Genomic DNA, 12,148 nt, shown 5'->3' on the forward strand with positions numbered 1-12,148 from the left:
CTCTACCCAGAAGAACTGAAAGTAGATGTTCAAATAACACATGTACATGAACGTTCATAGCAGCACTATTCACAACAGCCAAAATGTGGAAACAGCCCAAGCATCCATTTAGAGATGAACAGATAATCTAAATGTGCTATGCCCATATACTGGAATATTATTCGGCCATTAAAAAAAACAATGAGGTACTGCTTCATGCTACCACCGGATGAACTCTGAAAACATACTAAGTACAAGAAGCCTGACTAAACACTACATATGCTATATCCATTTTAACCAACGTTCCAGCATAGGTAAAGCCGTAAGGACAGAAAGCAGACTGGTGGTTGCTGAGGACTGGGAGTGGGGAGTAACAACCTAATAGTTACGGGTGTTCTTTCAGGGTGATGAAATGTCTTAAACTATAGACTGTATAGACCTGTAGTGTTTGCACAATGGGATGAATGTGCTGAATGCAATGGATGTGCATACTCTTAAAATGGTTCATGTTATATGAATTTCACCTCAAAAAACAAACAAACAAAAAAACCACAAAAAACAACCCCAAACAAAACCCACACAACAGAGCTCCCTAGATCCCAGGCACAGAGAGAGCGAGGGCACACAGCTGATGGCCCGCTCTCTGTCCTCCCCTCCCACACTTCCCAGCTCAGCTAGCTACCCGCTTAGCCCTCTGCCCACACACATGCCCTGCAAGCCCAATCCGTGCTCAGGGCTCCTCCCTGGACTGCAGCAGCTGGAGGAAGAGGGAGAAAGTGACATTTTAAAAAGCCTCTTCCCTGTTCAGTCTTGACAAGGAGCCCATGGCCGCAGGATTTTTGGAACATGACGCCATTCGTGGCAAAGGGAGGAATGCTAGAGAATGTGTGGGGACACACTTCTGGGGCTTTGCAGGAAAGAGTCTCATCCTCTCCCTCAAAAAGCAGTGCTTCCCATTAAGAAACAGGTAGGACGGGAAAGTGCCATGGGAAGAAAAAAAGAGGCAAGAAGTGTAAATAAGTTCAGCCCAGGCCTCATCCTCTGGCCCCACCCTTCACAGCACACGCTCACCCTCCCGGCAGGACAGCCCCTGGCTCCTGGACGGGAGGGCCACACACAGCCCGAAATCTAATGTCCAGGAGGCCCACGTGACCCCGCTCAGGACGGCGCAGGCAAGAGTGGAAGGCGGAGACCCTGCGTCAGACTGGGTTTGCCTCCCAGCTCCAGCACTTACAGCACTGCCCGTGGGCAAAGTTACATGACCTCTTTCCAGCTCAGGTTTCTTATCTCTCTACTTCATAAGGCCACTGTGAATGTAAATGAGTTAACAGTGGCCTGGTACACAGCAATTACTGTTAGCTACAAATGCCACCACCTCCACAATAAATAATCCCAGAGCACGTCAACTGCTCCTTCGATTTAAGGAGAGAAAAACCTCCACATCGCAGGAGGCAGCATGACCACCCTCGCTGGTCCAGCTCCCCTGAAGAGGACCCCTAAGCTCACAGGGTTTCGAGGCAGGAAGAGTCAGCAGGCTGCTTGCTGAGATGGCATCTGCCTGTTAGAGAAGCTGTCTGCAGGCTCTCTAAAGGAACCACTTCTACCTGTTTAGACCCTAGAGAACGGTCCCCTTGGCAAAAGGCTCCCCTCCCTGGAAGCAGGTGGGATTTGTAAAGCTTGGGGAGCAGCGGGGAGACTGGAAGGACGGGCCTGCTGGCTGAAGTGAGTGAATCAACACTGAGGACCAAAGGCCCGGGACATGCCCCGGCCACATCTCCCACCCACCTGCCCATCAATCTGGGACAAGACCTGCGCGGCCCTCTACCCTCCAACGGTTTCACCAGGCCCAGGGCCACAAGGACTTTGGTTCTCAGACAACTGTCCCAGGGACACCAACAGGACAGTGGCTTCTCAAATCAGGATCTGCCACTGCCATTCACAGGACCTGCACTCTGCACTTCTCGGAGCGTGGCAGGGACCCGGAGGTGGCTGCTGTGCCGAGCACTGCCCTCTGGAGCAGCCCATGGACTCTAATGCTAAGTCTTAGGGTAATGGCACCTGGCCTCTTCACTTCCTGTCCTCTACAAATTCTTAAAACCAGTTCCATCTTATCAAAAACAACCAAAAACCAAAAAAATAGTTCAATCTTTATACTTAAACACGTTCTGAAAATCAAACCCACAAAAGCAAACCGACTACGGCCTTTCCGATCCCAAGGGGCTACCATGAGGAAATTGCTAGGCTGGTGCCAAGCAGCTCAGCAGGAGAGGAGGCAGCCTGGGCTTTTGTTCTGTGGGCGTGGAGGTAGACAAGAAATGGAGCTAGAGGGTCAGCTGTCCCACAAAACCATGGAGGCGGGTCCCCTCTCTGGGCCTATGTTGGGGAAAACGAACCCCACTTCCTGAGCACCCCCCAGGTACCCGAGCATTTACAAATCCGGTACTTGCCACTTCTTGCATCCTCTTCGCCACCATCACAGGCACCCACCATCAATGGGCATTATACAGTCCCCAGTTTTCAGAGGAAGGACAGACACTGAAACTCTGAGTGACCTGCTCCATCACCATTAAAAACAGAGCCAGGATATGAACCCAAATCTGAGCTGAAAGCCCCCAATGTCAACCAATCCATTTCCTTACATGAGCACATTAAACGAAAAGTGGGACTGTGTCAGATTTCTAGGTCAGAGCACGTCCCCAAGCAGAAGACAAACGAACACCCCAATCCCACTGAGCCCTGAGGCTCCCCACACCCCAGGTCACTCACCAGCCCCAGAGTAGAGAAGCTCTGGGTGTGGCACCTGGAGACCCAGGAGATGTGGACTCTTTCTCTCGTTCAACTGGGACTCCCAGAAGTTGCTCCCCCTTCCTCCGGCCCCTTTAGCTACCGGCCAGGGCCATTCGGAGGTAAGACACTGAGTCTGAAAGGGTGCCATACAGCCTCCCTGGCCCGTCTGATAAAACCAGTGCTTTAGGACCAACAGAGATCAAGGATACAGTATTTCCTGATTCTGAATTCCTTAGGGGAAAAGCAGTGTTTCCTGTTCAAGGCTGTGCCAAAGGTGTGGTCACTGCCACAGGCCAGCAGCCTGCTGGGGGACATGGGGCCACCCTAAGGCCGAGAAGATTTTAGGGCCTACAGGATGACCTGTGAAATGTCCTGCACTACTGCCCTCCCCACATGTACCTCCATGCACCCCAGCTACCAAGGAATCCATGTCGGGGCAAGGCCCTGTTTCTGATAGCAAAGGTTCACACTTTTTATCAGACACGGGGAGGTCAAAGAGAACTTTGGGAAAACCCAGACCGGCCTTCCTGTGACCTAGGCAGGTCACTGAACTGGGTGGGTCTCAGCGGCTCCAACTGTTAACTGGGGACAACCCCTCACTTGCTTAATTATTGCGGGGGGGGGGTATCACCCGGCCCCTCCAGGCCCCTCCTCCCAGGGCTAAGAAGTAGAAGTCCATTACACAGCTTTGATTTTGACTGCAATAGCCCAGCATCCTACAGAAATAGTACCAGGTGAACAAGTCCAAGTGGCCTTCCTAAGAGGAGGGAGGACAGGCTTCCGGTCTCACAAAGGCTGGCAAGGGAACCATGTGGAACTAAGTTCTACGTCCCAGCCCCACCGCTAGGCAGCTCAGTGACCTCGGACAGGCAGTCCCACCTCCCTGAAACTCCATATCCCCCTCTCTACCAGGGCCCATGCTGCCACCAGCCCTCCCCAGCTAACGAGAGTGGAACGAGACAGATCACGGTACACGGCACGTGACGCAGCACAATGGAGGCTCCAGAGGATTCGACGTGCCCATCTGCTCACTCTTGCTGCAAGCTACCCCGAGGACCGGGCAGGCCACCATCCAGCACAGGGTGCAGTCGCCAAGCTGAGCATGAGGGGAGAAAGGAGCTGGAAGGGTTACAGGCTCCAGGCAAAAACCAGGCTGTGGTTTCATGTGAACTAGGATGACCCTGACGAAGAAAACCAGCAAGTGGTTTGGAAGATTCCAGTTCCAATCTCCAGAGACAAAATGCCAGCGAATCAACCCACTGGCTCTCTTGCCCCCAAAGGAAGTGATAATAAAAAGGGAGCGGTGGGGCTGGGCATTCAGGGCTCCCATGCCAGGGCAGCTGTGAAATCGTCCTCGGATCATCTCACCAAACCCTATGCTGCTAAAACGAGGAACCACAAAGTCTGGGGCAGGTTTCAAACCTGCCCCCCCTGCCTCCAGAGATGACTGGGGGCCACACAGGCAGGAAGCAGAGGTGGCTGAGAGGCCAAGATCCAGGCTCCAACCTCATGTCGCTCAGAACCATGTCCCTTTTTCTGTTTCACATATGGCATTTCCATACGAGATTCCTCCGAGTGAAGGCTGTGTGATTTAGTGCAAGTCTGAAAACTACTGACCTGGTCCAACTGTGTCATTTCAGATGGGAAAGGGAGGCTTGGAGCGTGAGTTGCCAAGCATAAAGGAAAAGGCTGTTTTCTCAGGTTAAATGCTTCTAAATTAGCATCCAGCGCTCTTCACCGTGTCTTGTGCCTCCTTCCCCCGACAGTCTTAGGATGTTGGCAGTAGGATGTTACCTCTCTCTCGTCTCTTTTCCCTGGTTGCAAGGCTCTCTTCTCTTTCAAGACTAAATGGCAGCTTGGGAACAATTTAAAGATAAACATTCCCAGTCAAATTTCTTTATTTCAGCTAAACAGCATCAGGGTTCTAGTAATCAGGAAACAGCCCAAACAAAGGCTACTCCCCACAGGACAGGCCGTCAGCGCGCTTCCTGGAATATTAATTACCACAAAGGGGGTTCAGTAACCCCCCCAGGCCTGGCTAGCACCTTCCATCCATTCCATTAGTAGACCACTCCCTGTAAACAGAATGGGGGCACCAGCTTTATAGGTGGGGAAGCGAGATGCCGAGAACGTAAGCGACCTTCCTGGGTCACCCTGCATGTCTGTGCCAAGAATAGAACATAGGTCTTCGATTGTAGTCCTTCTGTGTGGCGAAGGAAAAAGAACTCAGAGAGAAAGGTCAAGTAGCAGGCTAGAACACAGGGAAAAAAGCAGCTAAAATACAGCTGCAAAACACTCCCGAACACAAAGGGCTGTGTCAGAATGCAGTCACCCTAGCCAGCAACGTGCCTGGAGGGGGCACGCCAGCCTGCCCCCCAGGCTCTCACTGGCTCCCTCCAGGACAGGCCCTATCAGCACCCTCCTTCCTCCTGCTTCTAGAGGAGGAGTGGGGATCCGAGCCCTCAAACACCACCAAAAGGAGTCCGCAAGAAGATGGGACTTTGAAAGAAAGAAGCCCCAAGAGTTGGCAAGGACACCAAGCAGAGGACACAAACAGGAGTAACCGGCAGGAGAACCATTCCAGGAATCCTCTGAACACAGGCTGTCTGCACAACACCCCCAAGAGGGAGGAAAAACCCACAAGCACAGCCCTTCCACTCAGTACTTCCTCTGAGGGTCTCAAGGGCCCCGCAGTGGGCCAGGCTGCTGCAACCAGAGCAGCCCTGTCCCACGCGGTAGGCACCAGCCACGTGTGGCTCTTGAGCTCCCAGAAAGTGGCCAGCCTGAAACGAAAGGTGCCATAAAGGTAAAATAATAATTTCTTTACATGTGGAAATGGTATTTTGGATACGTGATGTTAAATAAGATATAATTAAAAGTAATTTCATCTACTTCTTTTTACTTTTCTAATGTAGCAAGTAGGAAATTTTTAATTGTAAAAGTGGCTCATGTTATAGTCCTACTGGACAGGGCTGGTCTAACCCATAGGCCAAATCTAGCTCCTGGCTTTTTTTTTTTTTTCTTTTAAGGTCCCCAAAACCAAGACCAGCTTTTACGTTTCTACACGATTATGTAAGTACCTTCATAAACTCCTCGATTTTGGCCTACAAACCCTAGAGCTTTTACTACCTGGCCCTTTAAGAAAGAAGTGGTCAATCCCCTGGTCTAGACTCTAAATACAATCAGATATCCCCTCCAATGACAGCAGGGGCAGAGGGCAGGTTGGGGATGCGCGAGTGTGTGTGTGAGCGATTCTTGCACACTCATTTTTAAAAACTGAGGTAAGGGCGCCTGGGTGGCTCAGTTGGTTAAGCAACTGCCTTCGGCTCAGGTCATGATCCCGGAGTTCCGGGATCGAGTCCCACATCAGGCTCCCCGCTCAGCGAGGAGCCTGCTTCTCCCTCTGACCCTCCCCTGTCTCATGTACTCTCTCTCTCTCATTCTCACGCTCGCAAATAAATAAATAAATCTTTAAAAATAAATAAATAAATAAAAACTGAGGTAAAAGTCCTATAGCGTAAAATTAATCATTTTAAAGTGAACACGTCAGGGACAGTTAGTACATTCACAATGTTATGCAACCAGCTTCTCCACCTAGTTCTAAGACAGCTCGTGATACCCTCAAAGAGAACCCTGATCCCATTAGCAGGCACTCCCCCACCCAGAACCCTGGTAACCACTAATCTGCCTTCCATTTCCACGGCTCTACCTAAACTGGACATTTCATATAAATGGAACCATACAGTATGTCATCTTTGTGCCTGATCTTTTCACTCAATATGTGTCTGAGGTTCCATCATATTGCAGGATGGTCAGTAGCTCATTCCATTTTCATAACTGAATATTCCGTGATATGGATACACCACAATCTGTTTATCCATTCGTCCACTGATAGCTATTTGGGTTGCTGCTACCTTTTGGCTATTATGAATAGTACTATTACAAACATGCATGAACGTATTTGTTTGAATACTTGTTCCCAATTATTTTGGATATATGTTAGGAGTGGAATTACTGGGTCATATGGTAATTCTTTTGAAGAAATGCCAAACTCTTTTCCACAGTGGTTGCACCATTTGCCATTCTCATGAGCACTGCATGAGGGTTCTAATTTCTCCGCATCCACACCAGCACTTATGACCTTCCCTTTTTTAATATAGCCCTCCTAGTGGGTGTGAAGTAATAACTCACTGTAGTTTTGATCTGCATCTCCCTAATGACTAATGATACTGACCATCTTTTCCTGTGCTTGTTGGCCATTTGTAAGGTCTGGGATTTCTGACATAGCCCCTGCCAAACCGTTGACCAATATGTGCATAAATCATAAACCTCAAAAGGGTGGTCATGAAATCTCCCCATTGCTTATGAGATAAACGTTAAGTGAAATAAAGAAGTTCCATGCCCTAGAACTTCTAAGAATGTCACAGAGATAAAGGGAAAGTCAATGAAATGATTCACAGAGAACAGGTCCTGACCCACCCACCTCTGTGTCTGGGACTCTCACCCCAAGACCCCAAGCAGCCCTGGCAGTGGAGTGCCGCACAGCGAGCGGCACAATTAGACCAAGAGATCTCAGAAGAAATGGAGGAGGACTGGAGGAGCCCCGGCAGAGATCAAGACCAAACTCCTCATAGTCCAGATGGGAACACTGAAGCCTGAGGAGAGAAAACAAGCCAGCCAAGATCCCACAACAAAACAGCAGTAGAAGGAACTAGACCTTAAGTTCAGATGCAGTGACTCCTTCCACAAAAGGCATGCCTAAAGTCGTGCAAGTCGGCAGGAGGATGAGACATCACACCAGGTCAATACCCACCACGAACCCCAGAAACCCACACTAAGGCTGGGATCCAAGAACCCTGGGCTCCAGACCTTCTGCTCCCACTGACCGCCAACCCCCGATTCACCTCCCTTCCCCACCTGCTCCCCCTCGTTTCGGTCTATGTGGCCTCCCGAGTGACTGACTACACTCACTCCCACGACTTCAGAATTCCTACCGGTCCCACACCCCTCATCTAGCTCTAACCACCTGCATGCCTGAACCGGTGATCCCACCTAAGGACCACACTAGACCTCCACCTCCTCCCCACCCCACAAACCTCTCCATCTGTTATTCTCAGTCGTTGTGAAGGTACCCAGGTCTCCTCAATCCCCACCTCCAATCAACTACCAATACCCTGTCCCTAGTGTCTGATGACTCCTTCCGTCCTGGCCAACGCTGACCTGGAGAAGACCTTTACCATAATTTACCTGGACTATTCAAGACAATCTTTTAGAGCTTCTACTTTCATGCCGAAATTATTTTCCTGAGACAAAACTCAGATGGATTAGAAAGTTAAGCATAAAAATAACTATAAGGGAACTACAAACATGAGAAAATAGTTTATAATCTTGAAAAAAAGGCCTTCATAATCACTAGATTAAAGCTACAAACTAGAAACATGGACATTTAACTGCATTCTTATTTAAAACTACCATATGAAAAAGAGAAATGACCATACATAACATTAGAACGGACACCGTGGGAGAAAATACGTGCAACATAGGACAGGTTCAGATTAAGATCTAGAGCAGGGGTCAGCAAACTAGAGCTTACAGGCTGAACCCTACTAGCTGCCTGTCTCTGTAACTCTGTAAATACACTTTTATCAGAAACAGCTATCCTCATATAAATTTACGTATTGTCTAAAGTGGCTTCGCATGATGGCTTTTACACTACAATGGCAAAATTGTGTAGTTGCCACAAAGATCACGTGGCCCACATGGCTAAAATATTTACTATCTGGCCTTTTGGAGAGAAAGTCGGTGGACCCCTGACCTACAGTGTAGACAGAAAGCTCCTACCAACCAGCTGGGGTGGCGGGTAGGGAGCAAGAAATGAACCCAACAGAAAAACAGGCAAACAGTATGAATGGGCAGTCTACACAAGAAACAAAACATATACCATAAATATTGTAAAAAGAGGCTTGACCTCACTGGTAACTAGGGAAACTATTAAAGAATTAAATCATCTGATAATATCCAATCCTGGCAAAGGTACAACACCGCCTTTTTTGGAAGGCAATTTAGTGATATCTGTAAAAAAAAATTCAATGTGCTTGATGTCAACCCAGCCATTCTATTTTTAGCTATCTGCCCCCAGAGAAATACTTGCATTCATGCACGCACACACTCACCCAAAAGCATTTAGAAAACTGTTCGCTGAAGCAGTCACTCTGTGTAACAGCAAAACCCAGAAGTAACCTTGCTGTCCATCAGTAAGGGAATGGTTACAATATGGTACATCCCCGATGGCACAATTTGCAAAACAATTTTGTAATAGTTGTATGTCGCACCATGAAAAGAGCCGTAAGACATGTCATTAAGCAGGAAAAAATATGTAGCAGAGCAAATGCATATATAGTTTGGGTTAAGTAAAGGTTTTAACTGTGTATTCAAGTCCATATGCATGTAGAGAAATGCACAGGACTGAAGGATAAACGCCTTAAAGAGGGGGTGGTCTCAATGATCGCTGATCTATCTTCCAGCCTTGAAGGTCTAAAATAAGCTCAGGGCAGGGAGGGGCAGCAGGAAGCAGGGCCTTGGGGGAGAGTGATGGGAACCAATTGGCTGAGGTTTTCTAATGGAGCCAAGAGGATGAGAGTAAGGCTGGGGGAGGCCGGATGCTGAGAGCAGCAGCTAAAGCTGTTGGCAACAGCCCTGAGTCTCCCTCCTTCTCTTTTCAAGAGCAGTTTCTTCCTGAAAGATCCCAGGAGGTAGAAGGCTGGCCTAATCTCTCCCGGCACAAATAACCCCACTCATTATTTCAGAAACTACCATCCCAGTTGTGTCCTGGAAGACTCAGGCCTGTTTAAAATCCACAATTAACTGTGAATAAAGTTGAAGAGTAACGTACTTTAAATCTGCAACATTCTCTCTTGAATTAATAACCAACAGATTTTTTTTAAAGAAAATTTAACAGATTGGACTCAAATATGCAGATCCCATTTCAGTTTATCTAAGCCTAAGAATCAGAACACAGTCCTTATGAGGTGTAAATATCCCATGTACCAATTTTGGCAGTTGCCTGGAATAACCAGGAAACTCTCTCAGAACAACCCCTGCCAAGCCCATAAACTTCCTAAATCCAAGTTTACTATTCTGTGGGTGATTTTTGTTTGTTTGTTAAATTGTAAGAGAAAAGAGTTTAATAAGATACTAGTCTTTGCTTTTCACAGGGTGAGACAGGTAAGCCAGGGATCCCTACTCCCAATTTACAGAAAAGGAAAAGAAACTACGCAAAGGCAAAGGGACTTACTCAAGGTCACACAGCTGAAAGTGACAGCAAAGACAGAAGAAAGGTCTCCTGACTCCTCGTCCAAGGCCCTCATCACCACATAAACTGCTTCCCCCAAAAAAGGCATCCAGTTGAGAAGAGAAGGCGTCCCTGAGAAGCCCAACCCAGAACACCTTACCAGGAAACTGAGTTCTCCTCTTCCCAAACTGACTGGCCCTTCATCCCAAAAATCTATGACTGAAGCCTTGAGTGTTCCCGTTAAGCTTTTGGTTTTAGATGAAAGGAGTCTTTTCCTGGCTGTTGGGATTCTGATCACAGAGGAAGACACCATGTCTCAGGCCATAACCCCTGCCCTGCCACCCTACTCTGGTCTGCCATGTAAACAATTCAAACCCTGTGAGTACTTAAGTAGCATTAAAAACAGCCAGGCCGTACACTTCAAAGCAACGTTTTCCATCTAAAGGGTTCTTCTGCAAAAGGAGTGGCTACAACTAGGTCACACTGGACTGGAATGTGAAGGGAGCTCCCCTGGCCTCATGAGGGGGGGGGGGCCGGAGATGAGAGAAAGCTCTGAAGAAGACTGAAACCGGGGGAGAGGCAAGGAGGGGCACAGACACATCCCAAGAGGCTGTATACAGGGCTTGGTCCAAGGAATCTGCATAGCCCAAGTGTTCCAGAGAATCCTTGGGATCTGGGGGGCTCAGAGAGCAACCAGTACAGGGGTTCCCAAAGGCCAGTGGGGATTGCAGTCCAACTTCTTAGGGAACTGTTACAAAACAAATTCCTCATCTTCTGTATCACTCCAGTAATGGGGCCCTAGGACTCTGTATTTTTAGACTGTGACTCTGATGCAGGTTTGGGAGCTACTAAACTAGTCCAAAGCCCTCACATGACAGATAAGGCCAAGAGAAGTGAACGGACTTTCCTGAAGGCCCACAGGTCTCCTTATTCCTTGCCAAGCGACCAGAGAGCTGGGAGAAAGGGTGGGGAGAGGAGCCCCCAGCTCTCCCATCAACAAAAAGCCCTCCAGCTTAAGTTCAAGCGCAAGACCCTCCTCCCCCGACTTCAGGACCATTCACCTCTCCCATCATTGACAGTGACAATGATTTAGAAAACGGGCAAACTGGGTCTGATGAGAGGGAAGCCCACAGTCCACCGAGACAGTCCTGCACCCTGGGCCACTCTGGGTGGACAAGTCTAGGTCGGCTCCTAAAACGGACTCTATGGGGGGTACTACGAAGCAGCAAGCAATCCCCAAGCGCTTTGTTCCTCCTAAGAAAAACCAGGCATTTTTGAGTCACCCAAAAAGCATGAATCACACGGCAGGGCTATGGGAACGGGAAAGGATGTTATTTTTCGGCATACTTGAGGATTTTCCCTTTGTCCCGGCTCTATCAATACACTTCCCGCTCCCTCCCCCCCCCCATCTCCATCCTCATTACCCTCCCCAGGACCCACGTACATTTTTTCTGCTCCGTTTTTATTTTCCCCGGGAGCCTTCAGAGGCACCCCCCACCCCCGCCCGCCTCGGGAACTGGATAACGTCCGCTCTCCTCTCCACAGCAGGATGGTGGTCTCACGGGCGTCAGAACCGGGGGGAGGCGGCCAGCACCCCCGGCGAGGCACTCTCGCCCGCCTCGGACGACGGCTTGCAACACCTAGCCGGGCGACTGCGCGCCGGCAAACTTCCAGCCTGAGGGGGCCGCCGGGGGTCGGGGGCCGCCCCGCGCGGGACCCGGGTCTCACCTCCCGGTCGGCCCCGGAACCCCCGCGCCCGCTCACCTGCGTCAAGTCCTCGTCGTTGAGGAGATGCGACTCGCGGGGCTTAAAGCAGTTCTGACACTTGCTCTTGTTGAAGATGTTGGCCTGGAATTTCCTGCACGGGTTCTCCTTGGCCGCCGACATGGTCGGCGCGGCGGCGGCACAGGCCCGGAGGCCCGGCCCGGCGCGCGCTCCGCGGCGGACGGCGGACGGCGGCTGGCAGGCGGCGGCACCATGCACGGCGGGCTCGGGGCGGGCTCAAGCCGGGCTCAGCGCGGGCGCCGCGGCATGCCCCCGCCGGCCGGCCGCCTCACAGCCGGGCCGCGAACGCAGGCCCGGCCGCGGCCG

At 50.0% G+C, this 12,148-nt stretch overlaps 1 protein-coding gene across 8 annotated transcripts in view; it reads right to left on the reverse strand.

Moving 5' to 3' along the window:
* The window catches only part of MPRIP (myosin phosphatase Rho interacting protein), a 153,170-nt gene extending 141,096 nt beyond the window's left edge, over nt 1-12,074 (reverse strand). For 5 of the 8 annotated variants that reach the window (XM_073881824.1, XM_073881825.1, XM_073881822.1 and 2 more), the window contains exon 1: nt 11,822-12,074. In XM_073881824.1, the coding sequence (XP_073737925.1) occupies nt 11,822-11,944 (123 nt within the window). In that variant the 5' untranslated portion in view covers nt 11,945-12,074. The remainder of the gene's footprint in view (nt 1-11,821) is intronic. The other 3 variants (XM_025863881.2, XM_025863886.2, XM_025863885.2) reach the window with 3 other exon arrangements.
* Nucleotides 12,075-12,148: the final 74 nt, after the last annotated feature.

The sequence above is a fragment of the Callorhinus ursinus genome, unplaced genomic scaffold (assembly GCF_003265705.2).
Source record: "Callorhinus ursinus isolate GAN/ISIS: 27379988/994484 unplaced genomic scaffold, GSC_fseal_2.0 scaffold43, whole genome shotgun sequence".
In the NCBI taxonomy this organism is placed as follows: domain Eukaryota; kingdom Metazoa; phylum Chordata; class Mammalia; order Carnivora; family Otariidae; genus Callorhinus; species Callorhinus ursinus.